We start from the raw sequence: 19,594 nt of genomic DNA, 5'->3' as shown, positions 1-19,594 counted from the left end.
AGAAATCTTTATTTCGACAAACGAGCGACGAACGATCTCGTCCCTCTTTCGACGGGATGTGTGCCCGCGAGATCACATCGCGACAAGCGGCAATCATTTATTGTGCGAGCTCGATTAATCCTCCACCATCGCCAATCTCGAGAACCGCCCCGGCAATCGCTCGCCGGAGATCGTCATGCGGTCACACGAGCGTATCCCGGGGGTGGAAAGTTATGTTACGGTGTGTACCTGCAGCTGGGGATAACTTGCCGTATAAATACGATTCCCGCTCGCGGCATTAGTGAGCGACGACACGAGTTACGTATTACTGCCTGTACGCGAGCGTGTTACGCGCGCGCGCGCAAAAGCAATCCCCCAATGTGGAATTCGTGCGTGCGAGGGACAGGATTATAACACGGTTCCCTTAAAATTGAATATACCGATAAAGAAAGTACGTGAAACAGCAATCTCAAACCAGATGTGTGTTATTATGACATATATGACAAAATTTTGAGCGGTGCTATATAAAAATATACAGATTAAAGAAATAATTATATCAAATAAATAATAACGAGAAAAATCACAATGTTTTTAAAGATCAACATTAAAATTTAATCCTAAAATTCTAGCTTCGAAGAAAATGCCAGAAAGTGGTACAATTCATTAAAATAATTGTGAAATAATTTCTTAAACAGATAAAGAAAAAGAGCTAGTATAGATTGAATTATTTTTGATTAAAAATTAAAAATAAGCTCTCGACAATAATTTAGACTTGGACAAAAATAGACAAATGCAAGTGAGTCATTTGTACGAGTTATAATAGCCGAGTCTGAAATGCGAGACTACTAATGGCTGAATTAGAGCGAGCGCGAGTGGAAAAAGACAAGCGTAGTCAGACCGCGAGGCGTCGAAAGATCATCGGTGGGGCCGCGACAGAGAGCGAGTTTCAACAAAACGCGGCTGCGTGTCTCATACTCGAATCACGGACACGTATTCACGAGGAGTAAACAACTGAGTAAACGTAGGGGAATGGCAGTAAAAGAAAAGACGATATAACGAAACGACACGACGCGACACAGCGCGTCAACGAGCTCGAGAAAACATACGAAGCGGGTGGCACGAAAGTCGCGACGACGGAAAAAGGAACGAGACACTGTCACCCCGTGAAAAAAGAAGGGGGCGACAAGTGCGGCGGCGAGCGAAATAGGAATGGGAAGAGGGGGGGGAAAGACAAAGAGGAAGAAACCAAGGAAGGGTGAAAGGAGAGAGAAAGCGCTTGTAAAGAGCGCGTGCAAACGCGCCAATTACGAACTCGTCCGAGAACGGCCATTAACAGTCGCAACAAACAAACGACCCCCCTTTTTGTCGTCTTCCCGAAGAGCCCACCACCACCCCCCTTTCCGTTCCCCCCTTTCCGATCGCCCTAACGATCGTCGGTACATCTTCGCGTGATTTCTCAGCGGCGGAACAGAGACGATGAGAAAAAAATCGTCGTCGTCGTCCCTTTCCCTCCATCGCCAGCCTGCCCCCTCGCATCTTCCGCCTTTCTTTATCCCTCGTGTTGTCATCCGCCTCTTTCCGCTCGCGAGTGCTTTCTTTTTGTCGAGATTCGCCTCGCCTTTGATCTCGGCGGGAGAGAACGACGCATCGACACGACGCGGTGTTCCCGTCCGGTTCGACCGGATTTTCCAGGGATCCCTGTGCGCGCGCTCGCGCGCAAATCAAATACCCGATCGTACCGGGGGCCTTAAGCAGCTTTCATCGCGTCCCGTGTATCATGTCCCGCCACTATGTTACGCTTGATGATCGGTCGCACCGTGTTTTGCCCTCACACGCAATGCGATAAATCATCGACAAACGAGAGAGTTGCAAGATCATTCCGCCATTTTTTTTAAACGAGCTATTTTACATAAAAATCAAAATAGATAATTTTTTTAGGTGCGAAAGCTAGAATACCGCGAAACAATGCATGAAAAAATAATTAGCGACTATCAAATTACACTGGCAAATAATGGGAAAATGAAATATGAGACTCATCATTAATTTGGAGGACATCACAAATCGGTATAAATTATTCAAAATTATATTCATTCTTTTGTTTTCTAAAATTAACTCTGCTCTTTACTCGATCTATACTTCAATGATATATATTAATGCTAAACACCTATTTAAAATATAAAATTTTTTCTCTTAATAAAATGTATACATATTTAATTTCTTCTAAATTTTCCCCTAAATTTTATTTTATTATTTCAATTCGAAAAATTAAATTTAAAATATAACATAATTTATAACATTCGATTTATATTTTATTTTTTTTTTTTTTAATTGAAGAACTTAAGCATTTAAAATAAATAAATAAAAAATGTTGATAATCTTTTTATATCTTAATAACCAATTATTCTTAAGCCTGTAAATATTAAGTAATACATTATAATGTATTCCTTGCGGTAAATGCGCTTATAGATCGGCGCGCCCTTGGTCGGCAGTATATGTCGTTGATCAATTTACATGTATTCTAAGCATTTGCCCGGAACATCGCTTCATGCATGGTTCATCGATTGTTAATAACCGATTTGCTGGTAACTGATAATTATTTAATTAACAATTAATTATTTGCGGCTGTTAATGACATGAGTGGCCCCGCGGCATATTCCCGGGGGCACTTCGGGGTTAATTACCTCACAACGCTCAGCCGACTGTGATATCAATGTAGTTTGTGTTGGGGAATCGTTAAATAGTCATAGACATTTCTAATATACGTAACTGTTGTATCGGAACGCCCACCGGCCATGATTATCCTTATCCGATACGATGCATGATATGTCTTGAATTCTTTGGAGAACGCGTTCTCCATTCGTCCTTCTTAACAAAGATAAAAAAAGATCTATCTTTTTAAACTCGATTTTTCACGTATTTTATTAATATGTGATTGAATTTTTAAAATCGTCTGCCGAAGACAATATGTATGGCAATTCCAGTTGAATTTCCTCAACAAAAGATTCATTTAATCCTTTAATCAGATCTCACATTTCTTCGACACCTTCTTCGAATATCATTAATTATTATTAATTCAACTTTGTTAAAATAAAATCGACGTAAAAATATTAATTTTTTTATCTTTTATATCTCAAATACTAGGCTACAATATTTTTCTTAAAGAGGAAAATTAGCTTAATTGAGATATTATAGTACGGGCATCGTGTTATTTCAATATATCGTAAATGTTCTTTTTGTGTTCCGGACAAAGGAAAGTCTTCTTTTATAATGATACGTTTGAGAATTCATAAGAATGAATTGAACAAAGAAGAGAGATCGTTCCCACGTTATCTATCTAGATTATTCTACACGCGCACAATTGAGGCTTTTCAATTAAATTTTTATTTTCTCTAGGAATCAGCAGCGCGTTCTTATCCTACCATCGAAAACGTTTAATTGTCTCGCTTAATCGCTAAGCGTAGATATATACACGCACACATTTGTTGTAATACAATTCTTAATAATTTATTATATTTCCTAGTTATACATCTTCCGCGTCGTTTCTTTATATTTTTTCGCACATGTAATCATTATATCGCTGCGTGTATCGACCGATCATTGCGAGTATTTATCCGATTATTTTATCTAAATCTTACTATCGTCTTAAGTGCGTAGGAAAATCGGAATCACGAACTCGGAATTGCATGTTTTCGCAGTTTTCTTTCCTTTCTCATCTAAAGAAAATTTAAAATGATTTTATGAAAATAAATGGGCTTTAAGATTTTACGAAAACTATCCGATTTAAACATCGTATACAAATAACGTTGCCGTGGTCTCGGAACTCATTTTGGAGTAAACTGAGAAGGGAAGTAAAGATTTTAGAGAGACGTCGTCAGATTGGACGTAAAATTGGGAACCGCTGCCAAGAAAAATATCCGCCCGCGCTCATTTACTCCGGTTTCATCTTCATTCTCGCTGAAAGATCTACGACGAAGACATTTCGCCGCCTGGCAATGGGATGCGTAATAAACTATACACGACATCATTTTCTGCGAATATCCAATATTCCAGGATTTTAAAAATAATAATGACAACGTTGTCGACGTGAAGAAAGACGCAGCATCGATCTCATAATTTAGATAAAAGATTTGAGAAGAGCGCTAAACAAATAGTGACATATTAATAGATATTAAAGGTATCGGTTGTGTGACGTGAACCCAAATGTTCCGACCAGACTTTGAGATTTTATGGGAAATTTAGTTTGAAGAAAAAGTTTCCTATAAACATGAATTGAAAAATGCTTCCTTAAAAAGTTAGCGAAATGACCTCCGAAATGACAGAGGTTTTTATTTAAAATTAAATTTAAATTAAATAACTTCTAGGCCCATCCTGTAGATTTGATTAAACTCTCACAAAGAATTGATCGCGATAAAATGGGATGTCCCCATTGCCTTGGCGTAAAGTACTAAAAGTCGCTAAAAAAGATAACAATTTATTTGCAATTCCTAAGTTCTCGTTCTCGGCGGCGGCGAGAAGGAAAAGAGAAAGAGGAAGAGAACGTGACATGGGGAGACGAGAGGGACAACAACCGCGCGCGCGCGCAACCACGTGTGTCGCAATGTCCCTTAACGACTGACGGCTGCTGGAGAACCGGTCGACCTCGATACACCTCGAGGCTCGGCTTTCTTGCACATACTATACAACGTTACTCCGTCGAGAGCCATATATATGTGAACCTATTCCCGATATATATATATATATATATACATCGCGCACTAACTGGATTTTGCACAATCGTCGAGATGCCGCCGTTCACGAAGTTAAAACTATACTGTGGAAAATCAGTTTTTCCGTGCCTCGTTTTAAACAGCGGCTTTCACGTTTTTGCGCGACAAAATCTCGCCACCCTCGTAACACCCCGCTATTGTAATGCACATCGTGCTTTATTCCATTCTATATCTCACATTTATCGGTGCATTCAATTTTTTAGCAGGCACAAACGGTTTTACAAAGAAATCATTTTGGATTTGCAAATCCTCTTTCCTCTTAAAGTATTGAAAAACTTTAAATTATTTGTAAAAAATACATTAGTCCATAAAAAAGCTACATATAACTTTTATATATATCGAAATAAGATTAATATTAAATTTAAAAAAAGAAAAAAAGAAAAAAAAGTGAATATAAATATTTCTTATATCTTACGAGTTGAAAAACTCAAATTTAGAGACTTTAAATAAAATTAAAAACTGTTCAGTTTCTTGAACATATTACAGAATTAATGAAAGATTTGTATGTGTGTGTGTGAATCTTCTGTCAGATTACATCTGTGCACTTTTGCGTTGTAGCACGTCATAAACGTACACTACATATCGTACATAGTGGTGTGAAACATAACGTTGATACGTTCGGATCAGTTTACCTGTTTTGAGTGTGTTTCGCAACGAGGCTTATCGTGTCGTTAGCGAAGCGAGCACCGCCGACAAATCCGATGGCCATTAGCGCCATTAAAATCTTGTTTAGTTGCGTCAGAGTTTGAGCAAATTTATCACACGATTGCACGGTGACATTTGTCTGCCACTTTTAATTATTTCGTACATGTTTTTCCACCTAAAAAAATATGCATAAGAGAGATCGCCCCGAATAATTAATTGCTTTACTCTTTAAGCAGCGTTTCATAATTTCTACAAAACCTGCTGTAATCACGAAAAATATGTTTCGTTATCATATTACAACACAAACATAGTCGGGTTTGGAGATTTTAGAGTGTCGCTTATACAACAACGTTTGAAACCTGTATATAATCTGTTAAAAATATAAATACATTGTTTTTATGAACTTATTTCATATAAATAAAGTTCAGATCAAGTAACAAAATATCCTCTTTTTTGATTCTTTAAAAAATATAAAAATAGGGAATATATCATATAAATAAAAAATAAAATAGGAAATATATCAGAAATAAAAATATTTAATATAAAAACTTTCTCATGTTTTTTTTTTCTTTTTTTTTGCTTTATTAATCCAAGTTAATTTTTATCCTAAACTATCAAGATACTGATAATATTGGAATTATAATAAAAATGTATACAAATTATATAAACTTGAGGATTAAATAAATTTTACAGCAAGTAAATTTAATTTCCAACCAAATTTTCATTCAAAGATTAATGTTCTGCAAGTATATTTTAAGTTAAAACTTGAATACAAAGAAATAATATTTAATAAAACTTTCGCTCTCTCAGGGAACACGAGCATCACTTGGTCAATGAATACATCAAAGAAAACAAAAAAAAAAGCAAGAAAAAAGAATCTTTCTTAAATCCTATTAAATAAATTTACAATTTTAATACGGCGCAATCCTCTCACATGAGAATTAAGCGCAACGTGCGTAACGCGATTTTTCACGCGGATTGCAACCGCTTGGCCAGGCTTAACACAATTCCACGATAATCGCGACGGAGAAGCAAACGCTAACGGTACCGTTCGACGATTTAGCCGAATGATTCAACCCCAATTGCCTCCTGGAGCGTGTCGCGGCCGACAATATATGTGTCTCTCTCCCTCTGATATAAACCGCAAACCGGACAGCTCAGTCGTGATTAGCAAAGAACGGCGAAAGGGCAGCAGCGGGGCTCCTCCGTTCGTGAAAGTAACGGGTCGCGGCGCGTTTATATTTTTCAATGCACGACTCGTGCGAGTGCGCATACGCTCGACGGGGCCGAGTTTATGATTTTGCTTAATTAATGGTCTTCTCGTCGGCTCTCCCCCTCCATGCCTCCCCTCCCCCCTCCCCTTCCTTGTTTCCCTCCACCTCTCCCACCTGTTCCCGGTTTCCTCGCCTCGCTGTGGCGGCCCCGGCGGCCATTAGCCCGCACGGATTGCGCAATTTCGGGAAATTGCGAAGTAATTCGCGGTTGCGGCTACTCTCGACGCAGAGGCGGCCAGCGGCGGAAACGGAGGGGAGGAAAAGAACTCGTGGATTGTACGAAAGGACAGTTAGTTACTGGTCCACGATATGACGTCTGCTTCCTCACGATCAATTTGAATAAGCGATAAGGAGGAGTTGTGTGGCGATTATGCATCGGGGATTCGCACGCGGTTAAGATGACTAGCGGATTCTGCGAACGTGTCTCACTCCCAATGAGTTTTATATAATGGAAAACAAGCATATACCGGTTTTAAATATCGGAGATATTTTCATGTCTGTACAAAATAAAAAGAAATATATCACAAAATTATATTGCAAAATTATAATACACACAGATAAAAATTGTAGCGTGTTATTATTTTACTCTTCATCGTTATTATAATTATGTTACCACTACTCAAAGTATCACTTGCATTTGTTATATCAATACCATCACCATATTTCGCCCAGTATTTCCCGTGTTTAAATAAGAAAATAGATGTAAAAGACAAGAAAGAGAGAAAAAGAGAGTACAATTTATTCGGAAAAAGAAGACCCAATACAAGCGAGCCATAAAGGGAAAAAATAAAAAAAGAAATGTTTACGATACCGATGCTATTTTGAGTACTGAGTTCCCAGTCTTTCATGAGGATTTCTCGGGCAGGTCAGGATGACGGCGACGTGGGTGCACCTATAATGCAGATAGTGATTGTCACATATAGACTAAAATAAATATTGTATTATATATTCGTCGAAAATTCACTAAAAAGTATAGTGTCATAGTTATTTATAAAAACAAGCAATAATATTCATTGTGTATTTTAAATATAAACAATAATTTTATCAAGTACTAATATGTCTGGAAATGCTATAAAAATGATATATTATAATTTCTCATAATTAATACATAATTTCTAACTTTACTTTTTAAATATAAAATAAAAATCCAATCCTCTTTATGTAATACAGATAAGTGAACAATTATTGTAAATCACTATAATCTTAAATACTATATATTCTCTTCCCGAAAAATTTTAAGTATTATTAAATATACCTTTACTACTATTACATAACATTTTTAAATTTCAATGTTAACCTATTAAATTGTATTTTTAATTAATTAATGATTTATTATCACTGAGAAGTAGTCTTTTATATTCTTTGAGAGAAGCTGTATTTTACTTAAAAATACTAATAAAGAAACGTTTGAATAAAAAGAAAAAAATCCAAAGTTTGCTTTGGTTCGCACGCCAAACGAGAATGATTTATAATCGAAAATCAGTCAGAGTGAATTGTTATAATTATGTCCGCGCTTGAGTTTTTCTTTCGAAAAGACCGGACATCCTGACTTTCACACGTGCAACGTTTCTGCAGTGAAATCGGCATGTTATAAGTTGCGAGGTGAGCAGCAGATTACGCGGTTACGCTTACGAGCATCTCCGGAAAGCGTGGAGAGCAATAAGATAGCTATATCTGCACGTATATATCAAATATGTGTAAACGCATATTTCTTTGAATTACATCAGAATGATACACACGTCGATAACATCTTCGTTTAATTTTGTTTAATTACGAAGACTGATCGTACATTACGGCATATATAATAAAATGAGCTTTTACATTGGAGAAAATAAAATCTCTCAAATATTTTATTAATATAAAAATATATATAAAAAATTAGATTTAAAAAAACGAGAATTTTCCTCGCTCCGCGAAAGTAGATGTAAAATTAAAAATTAAATACATTAATTTAGGAAGTGATAAATTTATGAATTAGAAAAAAATCCTTTATGAGAACGGAGTTGTGTCAAACATACAAATATTTCAGCTATATACATATATACAATATATACAACAACGATATAGATTTATTGTAGACATAGTTGGGCGTAAGTCAATCCCATAAATTAAAGTGGAAAGAAAAAATAGTCCGCTAAATAATTAAAATAGACAAAATAGTGAAATTCCACGTTGCCTCTTTGAGATATGTGTAACGATTAAAAATATATAAATTTAATATTTATCATTCATACACAATAAGTATTATCAGAATTCATAAATTCAATGAAAATCAATAATGTTCAAATTTTTTTTCGCATTAATAATAATAATTATTATTATAAAATTTAATAATAATAGAGAAATCAGTAAAAACATTTATGTAATAATAAATTGCTAATAATATCAATGCACGAGGATATTAATGCTATTCAAATAAAAAAAAAATTGTTAAGTCATATTGTTTCGATATCACTTAGTTGAAAACAAAATATCAAAGTATCGCAAAATTTTGTTATAGCAATGTATTGCATTTTATCTTTTAAATTGAAATAATTCAAATTTACGCTTGATTGGTTTTTGCAGTTTTCTATTTTTTTACTGTTAGTCTATATATGTATATATATATATATATATATATATATATATATATATATATAAAATAGCGCAGAATAATTTATCGCTTTGACGAATTTTTCGAAAAATATTCGACATAGGAATAGTACACGAATTTGAAATTGTTGCAATTTCACGTCCGCCCGTTTGGCGTACGGCATAACGAATAAGTTGATTTTTTTTTGTGAAATAAACCTCTCTCTGCGTGCACACAGCATCGGAAATATTCCTAAATCAGAAGCATTCCACAGATGCGTCAGTTTTCATTTATTTCGATGCACTAATTGCTTTTCTGTTCACAGGTGTTTAAAATATCAGAGTAAATTTATGTCGAACAATACAACCGTTTATGAATAATGCATAACGAAATAAACACGCGTTAAATATGGCAAGTTTTGTTAATTATATTAATTACATTAAAAGAGATTATATATATTTCACATAATTATTTCACCGAAAATTCATTTCTGATTATATGCAACTTAGCAATTATGGTGGTAAACTAACGGAAAAAAAAGCATAGTCGAAATGTTTTTTAGGCAACTCATTCTTAACGTATATCTCTGAATACAGCTCACTGTAATTGTCAAAATAGTTTATTTGCGACAGAAAAATTACTGCACACACGAAAGAACCAACAATGGGAAAAATCGGCAGAAACCAGTAGAAATATGCGAGAGGAAGGAAAAAAAAAGAGGGGAGGAGACCTCACCGCAAGAGCGCCGAAAAGTTTATTTGTTTCATGCCTATACCTACGACGTAACTCGAATTTTTTTTTTTTTGCGTCTTTTGTACTCTAAAACTCATCATTTTGCACAAATATTTCCATAAAGAATGATCTTGAACTAACCCTAATGACAATCGATTATATAACATTATAAAACATTTCTAGTCAAAATATAATATATTCTAAAAAGATTTAATAATTTCAACATAAATTATATAAACTCCATTTGAATCTGGTTCATTAAAAAAAAGCAATTTTTTAATCAATTTATTTTTCATTTTCAATGCTTTGAAAATTATTAATAGAGTTCTATGAATCTAATATATAAAATATTAAATTCATCAATTCAATATTTTATTTGATTACTAAAAGTATTTTCGTATCATGTATGTGGCATAAAAAATCATAGGCGGTGAAGCACAGTTGCTCTTTTTTCTAATTTCTTCGTTTTTGTGCCAAAAATGGATCATCTTACGGCATGCGCGTACTTTTTTTTTTTTTTAAGCACCACTAAAAAATCCACACAAACGAGAGACGAGTTCTCCGCATATAAAGCTAGATCCCCGCAAAAGAATGCGAGATCCCAAGGAACGCTTCTCCTCTCCATGCGGAAAGGAATCTCGAGGGTAAAGCGCGCCCGAGGCATCATCCGACATCGGGAACGACGCCCGCGGCATCAGGAAGCTAAGTGCACCTGCATATTCGTGCATACGTGCACGCACGCGAGGTTCCTTAAACCGTATAATCTCGGGAATGTATTGGGTCAACAAAGAGGGACTGAGAAAGGAGAGATCAAGCGCTCGTGTAAACTATCGCGTGAAGCAATTTTGAAGTTTTTTTAGCTGGTTATGCGTGAGTATTTATGCTTATTATTATTCGCATTTGGATTTTATTGAAAAAAATCAATAAGATTAATGATACACCGCCTTTTCATTCTGATTTGAATCTTTTCTTCTCGCGAAAACATATGATCAGCAATTACGAATGACATTTCGCACGATTATTCGATGGTTGGAGCTTTCGTTGCCTCTCTATTTGTTTCACCTTCATACGATTTGATATTTTTGTTGTTAAAATAGAAATTGGTATATAACATAAACTATTTAAAAATTCCGATATACTGAATCATATATCTATAATAAATTGATTGATGTAATGTTTGCAGAAATAGACGTTTTTTAGTAAATAATTTCCAAATATCGCAGGTTATTCTCTCGAATTAGATTCTGATATATATTTTACGAAAATAAATTTATTTTATTCAATGATAAATATTTATTTCCATAAAACATATATTGTAAGAAGATAAAAATTAAAAAATACAACCGTAATAATATAAAACAAATGGATAAAATAGTGAATAGAGTACTAAGAAAACAAGATTTATATATATGTTTTCTTTAAAAAATCTCGTTTTTCTTCGTGACTTTTACTTGTACTTGAATATTATATGCTCGTTATTAAGTTTATACGTAGATTTAAACCGAAATTGCAGAGAGTGAACAATCAGCGGCGAGAATCTCGCGATCCCTATTAGCGAGCTACACCTTTACACACTGTATTCGACTTGTATAACGGAGCGCGATGCGCGGGCATTTATTACACGCTCGTAACTACCTCAGGTATATCCACGTGAACTACCGAGGGTAGAAGTCAAGAAGCGTTCCATGGCTTGAACATGACCTCTATTAGCCTTTCTCGATCAGACCGCTAATTAGTCGACATCGGCGAGTGAATTGCAGCCTCCGCGTGTGTCTTTAGCCTTCGACATTCCTTGCCAATATTAAAACTTGAGCGCGGTTCGGATCAAAGCTCATAGATAAGTGAAATGGAATTTACGGGGGAAAATTTACATAAGCAATAAATCTATCGATCTGTCGTGGAAAAAAAAAAATAATAATGTTAAAAAGAAGTTTCTTGCAATTTTGTGTGCTCTGAATTTTTTTCAAATTTTCAAATGCATTTTTAATATATCGTTAATTGATTTTATTATTTTTCTGCCGTAAAAATAAAATAATAATATTTAATTCCCAGATTATTATATTATTTATCTCTTTTTTTTTTATCAATACTTAATTTTGTAAAAAACCAACAATTTGAATGACATGATAATTACCGATCAGCGCGAGATGAGAAGGTCTCTTATACTTTATCTCCCCTTAAAACAATCAATCGTTATTCCGTTCTCCGCGAATAAACCGTTAATCGTTTGACGCAACGGCAACGGTGGCGACTCGATTCCGCGGCAGAATATCAGGTGGTCAGTGGTATCGCGAAACAACGTGGAATGGCGGAGAGGCAATGGATAACCAGCGTGCAATTAACACAGCAGAAGCCTCCGCTTGATTTTACACGAGCCGCCCGCGGTAACCACCCCATCCACCTCCTCTTCATCACGATAATCCACCCTCCCCTTTTTCCTCCTCCGCGACCCGGGCTCGAGCCCGGCGAACGCGGACGGGAAGCGCGCGGCGCGCATTTAATTTGCAAATGCAGATTGCTTTCCATTTTAATATAAATTGTTCGAAACAAAGGCAGTAATTATGCCGTGCTCCCGCGCTTTCAAAATGGCGGGGCACTCGTTACCGTCTCACTCTCGGTGTCGCAACCCCTCCGCCGAAAATTCCCTCCACCTCTTCCTCGAACCTCTCCATAACGGATATTATAGCTGTCGAGTACGCGGAAAAGAGAAACTATGTACGTTGAAAAGGAAAGCGAATCAATCGCAGTCTCAAAAATATATGAACATGTGAGAGTTTTAAATTTTTGTGATACCTTCGAAATAAAGTAGAAAATATACAAAACAAAATTATCGCATTTAAACGCGATTTTTTTTTAACACAATGAGGATACTAATAGCTCTCTTAGCATAAATATATATATATATATATATATATATATATATATATATATATATTTTTAAAAGAAAGGAAAAAAAAGATAATCATTTTTTAACAACGTAATAATATCTATATATTTGACAGATATGACAGATATAAAAATATTATATTATATTTATGTAGCCATAAAAAATTCGCTAAAATAATTTTGAGTGAGAAGATTGAAATTTTTAACTACTATTGTTCAATCATAAAAACGCGATAAGATTCGTTTAACAATTAAAATTTAATTTGCCTAATTTATGTAGTCTAAATGTGAAAAATTATATTTCCATTTGTTATAAAATCATAACTAAAACGGTTGATGAATTTGGGTTTTATATATATATATTTGAAATCTTCAACACTAAATTGACGTTTCAATATTAGAAATACGGGTGTCATTTAGTCGAACCTTCTAATTTTAAATGGTAAACTTTTTGACATATACAAATCGCGAATAACATTTATATAGTATATCTATATATAAAGCTGTATTTCCGTTTGTTGTTATAAAATCGACCAAAACGATTGAATTTGGAAAGTATATATTTAAAACGCTTCAACGCTAATAATACAGATGTCATCTACCATCGTTTTAGTCGGAGCTTTTAATTTTAAATGTTAAAGCTACTTGACATACAAATTATCGCAAACTAGAGTTTTTTCTTAAATTTCATGTACAGTCAACGCAAAAAAAATTATCAAGATTTGCATTTTATTGTTTTTTTTTTTTTTTTTTAAATAATGTTGAAAATTTTCACTAAAGAATAATACTCAAGTCTACTGAAGATTTAGCAGAATTCACTAGAGAAAATCTAATTGACGAAATATATTTTTGACTCGATCTTTCCTGCAAAATTACTCAGGACAAACTGCGGGAACGTTAAAAATAGCCGCTTTATCGAATACGAGTCTGAAATTTTCAGGCGAAATAATAATTCGGTCAAATGGCGTTTCACAAACAAACAACCGGTTGACCGCCCTATTAAAATGTTTCGAGCGAGGCGGGCTGCTTTGACGGGCCTCACCCTCGATCGTTGCATGTGAATAGCGGGATCGAGGGGAAACGGGGACTCGGGGCAAATACCCGCGGGAGCTGATCAGCGCGGCAAAATTTTCGCTTTGCTCGTTGGCGCATGATGCAACGGGGCATGCATGCATGCATACGTATGTCCGCTCGTACAGGCATCCATCTTGTTCGCATCTCGGGCCTTGACGCAGATAATACCGCAATTTAACCGTGTATGCGTGCGAGTAAATCGTAGGGGGAGAGGGGAATTAAATAGTAGTGCACGAGTTGTTCTGCACCGGCGGTTTATTATTTGCGAGTTACTAACTCGCGAGCGGCGGCCTCGATTGAGATGCGTATGGGGATGTTAAATCCGGTCGCAGGACGAGTGCAGTATCAATATCGTCACGTTCAGCTTCACTAGCGAATATTATTATACTTTATTCTTAATACTCTTTTTTGTTCATATTTTACAAATTCATTATTTAATAAAACGGGACAATTTTTTGTCTACACATCTCCAAGTTGAGAGTTTGGTCGCGTTGATTCGGATCGAATATCGCGAACGATACGAGTGGAATCGTCGCGATACGAAGTACCGCCGGTGGAAGCGTCTGCGAGGGCTTTACGCGATTGCGGAGATGGAGCGCGGGGTGTGTGCAGTCCGCACTAGGTTGAAGCTGCAGTGAATTTGGACGCAGGATCCGAGATCCTGCCGGCTCGCGAACGATGCACGGGCAACGTTCCCGGCCGCATCGAGAGAGTCGAGAGTATTCTATCTGCCCCATCAGCTTCCTCTCTCTCTCTCTCTCTCTCTCTCTCACACACACACACACACACACACACACACACTCTGTCTCTGCCTCTCTATCTTCCCGATTCGGGCATATATAGAGATAGAACGAGACGAGCGATAGGATTGGGCCAAAGAGCGAGAGAGAGCGAGAGAAGCGGAGTACCAGCCGAATTCCTAGCATACCGCGGGGCCAACTGGTTAGCGAGCGATTTACGATATTGTAAACCGATGCGACGGCGGCTGCCGTGCCCACCGCCGAACCTCAATCTAATAGTGGCGACTCCAACCTCTGATACTGGCCAAAGGCACGTCGCGTCACCCCTTTATGACTCTACAACTCTGGAAAGAGACCTGTGTGTCGCGTGTTTTCCGACCACCCGACCGTCATCGGAACCGATCGCGATTTCGTATCCTGTCATTCAAATCATGTTCAGACACAATTTCTTTCCGTTTTCTTCTTTCTTAGGCAAAGAAATAATGTAATTAAAATTCAAAAAACAAATTTATAAAATATGGAAATGTATAAGAGACATCGGGTGAATTCAGAAATATATGATAAAGATATATACAATATTCAATAAATTTGTAGCAAGTTTCTTTTAAATGATATTATCAATTATAGCAAAGGTCAATATTCTAATTATAATATTATATATAAAAGATTAAAATAATTTAAGAATTCATATAATAGTTTGATTATACTTTCATTAATACTAAAAAAATATATAATTGTCTCTGTCAAATATATATAAAATATATATAAAATATAAAATAATTAAAAATTATCACAGATCCTTGCTAAATTACATACATATACGAAGTACATAGACATCTGTATATAAAAACCTGCATATTTATCACAAAAAAACTTAGTTTAAATTCAAATTAAGTCTACCTAAGGGCTTTTCCTCTTGTTGCAACTTGCAGATTAGAATAATCAGATCGGTTCTGATTATGTTTTTGTCTATTATGTTAAGTCGAGAATGCGAATACGAAGTTTACGATGACTAATGCGTTCGGTTCGACACACGATCAAATCCACATATAATGTAGCGAGATTCCAAACATGAACGTTCGCAGAAGCCAATATCAAATCGTCCATTCGCGTGACTGCTGGTCGACTTTTGCATTACCGTCATAATGTTCGCTGATGTACGATAATGATCAAGAGGTAGAGTGTACCAAATGACGAGAGGTCATTGGCGTTACACGAGAAGATGTATCTATAGAATTTCGAAAATGATTCTTCAGAATTGACCAGACATTTGTCAACATCTCAATATATACGATATTTATATTAATTTATCAAAAACGCAATATTTTTCATTAATAAAAAATCCATAGAATATAGACGAGGAATTTCGAAAAATATATATATATGTATTGAATATAATTATTATTATTTCTCCGCTCAACTCGTTTATTGTCCTCTGAATAAACATCCATTCCGTCAATAAGCTCAATTTTTAATAATAATTTTATAGAATAAATTTTTCTGCAGCAGTACGATTAAAAACAATTAAAGTGCCATTTAATATGTGAAAAAAATCATTCAAGTCAACTCTTTCGATACTCGAGAGATTTCTGCGCGTTTCGATTCACATTCTGTGACATTCCGTGATTTCGAAAGCTTTTCTTTAGCAGAAAGTTACCCTCTAATGGCGTAATACGACTCGATAAAACTTCATCGTTCAACATGTCAAAAACGCGTGGCCGGAGAATACGAACCCCATAACAGGCTCGGCGAATAATTAGAGACGGCGATAGAAGCGGGAGTAAAAGCGAGACTGTGAGGAGCGGTGAAAAAGGCAGAGCGAGACGAGATGAGCGAGGGAAGAGAGCATGAGAAACAATGAGCCCGTAGAAGGAAAGAGAGAAGAAAGAGGACAACAAAGAGAGAGAGAGGAGAGAAGTGTATACGGTAATCCAGTTGCGAACATAGCTCGGAGGTTACAGCCCGAGTAGCCATGCGGAATAATGATATGTAATCGCAAAGCTCTCCTGCGGGATCGCTCGTGTGCGTGGCGCGTGTGTGCCGATACAGGCGCGAATGGGATCCGGGGAGTTGTTACGGAAGAACCGAACATGCGCCGCAATAATCAACCTCGGATACACACTGAGATACAGTCGTTGACATCAAACTTTCGTGTTAATTGCGACTCGAAACAGCGCGCGATTTTGCAATAGCGAACTCCGCTTCAATGTTTCCGAGATGAGTCCAGAGTGATTTTATCTTTTTTTTTTTTATACAGGGTGTCTCCAATTTAAACGTCAAAACTTCAGGTGCGTGTAAGAGATCGATAAACTAAGAAAAAAAGTTCTTTGGAGATTTGCTCGTTTTTGCTTCGTTTTACAAAAAAAAAAAATTGCAGAAAAAGAAATAAAAGATTTTCACGAGAAAACTTAAGTGAATTAAAATAACTTCCTGAGATAAAATTAGAGGATTGTAAATAAATACGAAACAACGCGAAATTTTATCTCTAATCTAATTTTACCTTGGGAAGATTTTCACTCACTCTCTTTTCTGAATTCCATGCCTTACAACTTTTATTTCGTGGTATACTTTTCGATAAACCTAATAATTTTAGTGTTAAGTTTTTTGAAAAAAATTTTTAGTTTCCTTTTTTTCCGATTTTCTTCACAATGAAGCAAAAACGAGTAAAATTTCTAAAGAATTTTTTTAATTTAATCTATTTTATTATATTTATATAAGAGAGAACAGATTAGAATAATAAAAGAAAGCTAACATAATTGTGCAATTTTTAAAAAGAAAATTGAGACTAGAACGTTTGATTTTAGTTTATAAGTTAATAGTTTTCTTATAAATTAACATAATAAATTATTCATTATACTGTGAAAAGTTACAGCTTTAATTTAAAATTGAACATGAATGTGGATTATATTTATGAAAGCTAATTTCTCTTCAATAGAAAAAACGTGAGAAAAATGAAGCAAAAATCTAATTTCTGAGTCACTTAACATCAGAAATAAAATAAGAGCGAAGAAATTAAATTATAAAAGTTATATTAATTTGTATTATTATTTTTTCACAAATTCTAAATTAACTGTCAAGATATATTTCACTTATTTTTTGCGAAAATCTCACCGTAATAATTATAAAATTATTACGCAGAGATAAATATGCGTCTCTCAAATAACTCAGCTTTTATCTAAAACGAATATACGAAATTGCTCGAACAAACCCGTTCGCTTAATACATTCGAAGAGAAATTAGATCCGTGATTAACAAACTAGACACACGCAAATGCCGACCGGGTCGGCAAAATTCCGCTCGACTCGAGGAGAGCTATCTACGAAAGCCGACCCGCAGAGAAGCGGATTTCCCAGCGCGAGTGCCGAAGCAACATTGTTAGCCGCGCGCGTATTCTATCGCATTCGTGGTATGCTGCGTATATACGGTGCTCGGAAAAATCTCTCCACGTGCCCCACCGTATTTTGTCCCTTTGGTTCCGAATTTTACTGCCTATCCGCGGGATCGTTTAATGCAACGCACGACTACACACGCATCTCGCTCTACGTGCTCCGATACTCCTCCTTCCCTTCCTCTCATGCCCACTCTGTACCCTCCTCTCTGTCAATTCCTGTTCAGACGCACGTGCACCTGCGAGACTCGCGTGCAGCCGCATTTTTGCGGTCGGCGCGACCATCCGGGCTATACGCCACGTAAATATGAGCGTGATTACTTTTAATTCCCCTCCTACCCCCTCTCTCGAGTCGATCCATGAACGCTTCATTCTCCCTCCCAAGTGTATATTCATCCTATTCAGCATCGAGTCACCCCTCCTTCCTCTCTCTCTCTCTCTCTCTCTCTCTACAACTTGAATTCCCCTCGCTGCATCCGTCTGACCGCTGGTTAATCACGTGCATCGACCGCGTCGCTGATGAATCTGCGTTGATGCCCGTACATCCTCCTATATCCTCGGATTATACTGCGCATCAGGATAATATTTCTAATTTTTAGATACTCTTTATATTTTGAAAAAGATATTAATTTAGATTCCTCGAGTGTTCAAAAAATTGCGGAGAGATTGAAAATTAAAAAAGAGATAAATCGTTTAAGTTATAGTCAAAATTTTATGTATGTGTAGTTTGCTTTTCGCGGTTCCTTCTATCTGAGATCAAGAAATCAATGTATGAAAAGAAACACGGCAATCTAACATATATCTTACGTTGCAAATAATTAATAACACATCAAAATTAAAAACACATAAAAATATATGATAGCATTGCTACAGCGATAGATAAATTTTATAATGTTCTCTATTTTAACACATGTGAGATAATAACTGTATTTCGTTTCAGCAACTCCTGACTTACGTAATATCATGTACATTGAATTAGTTATCTGTAAAAAATTATACTACATCTGTTTCTCGATACTCTCCTCCGAACTGATATAAAAAACGCTCCGTAAACTGACAATTTTAAAAGTGATATATCTGAGCAATTAGTCAAGAGCGATACTTTTTCAAATAACTTCATGTTCCGCATAAATTCTCCAAGGTTCGCAGATTACATAAAGTCTCGGCAACATTCGCGAGGTTGCGCGCAATCTGAATATCGTTGAGAAATTCACGGTGCACCATCGTATACCGGCAATGAACTTTGGTGAATTTACGAGGACGCATCGGGCCCGATAATTAAGGCCGAGAAGGACGATATATGACGATGACGTCTCGCAGTTTGGCCAAACGCCAAGAGAGAAGAGACGTGCGCCAGGCACACGTGCGTGAAGTCGCTAGCCATGAATCATGTACTGGAATCGGTTTCACGAGAGCGAAAATTTGCGAAACCGCGTAATATGCATTTGCACTGTAATGAACGAATCCGAGATAAACGACATGATTAAACAACATCAATCGCTTTCTTTTTTTCTGAAAAATCATTTTTATTATTTACA

General features: G+C 36.1%; 1 protein-coding gene across 7 annotated transcripts in view; it reads right to left on the bottom strand.

Annotated features, from left to right (window-relative positions):
• LOC126858772 (protein scalloped) overlaps positions 1-19,594 on the bottom strand; it is a 157,007-nt gene that overhangs the window by 84,516 nt on the left and 52,897 nt on the right. For 5 of the 7 annotated variants that reach the window (XM_050609324.1, XM_050609329.1, XM_050609332.1 and 2 more), the window contains exon 2: positions 7,476-7,556. The exons of the other annotated variants lie outside the window; for them this stretch is intronic. In XM_050609324.1, coding sequence (XP_050465281.1) covers positions 7,476-7,512 — 37 coding nt within the window. In that variant the 5' untranslated portion in view covers positions 7,513-7,556. The remainder of the gene's footprint in view (positions 1-7,475; positions 7,557-19,594) is intronic. 7 annotated transcript variants of the gene reach the window in all.

Source organism: Cataglyphis hispanica, chromosome 2 (genome assembly GCF_021464435.1).
Source record: "Cataglyphis hispanica isolate Lineage 1 chromosome 2, ULB_Chis1_1.0, whole genome shotgun sequence".
In the NCBI taxonomy this organism is placed as follows: domain Eukaryota; kingdom Metazoa; phylum Arthropoda; class Insecta; order Hymenoptera; family Formicidae; genus Cataglyphis; species Cataglyphis hispanica.
This window is presented reverse-complemented; position numbering and strand designations above follow the sequence as displayed.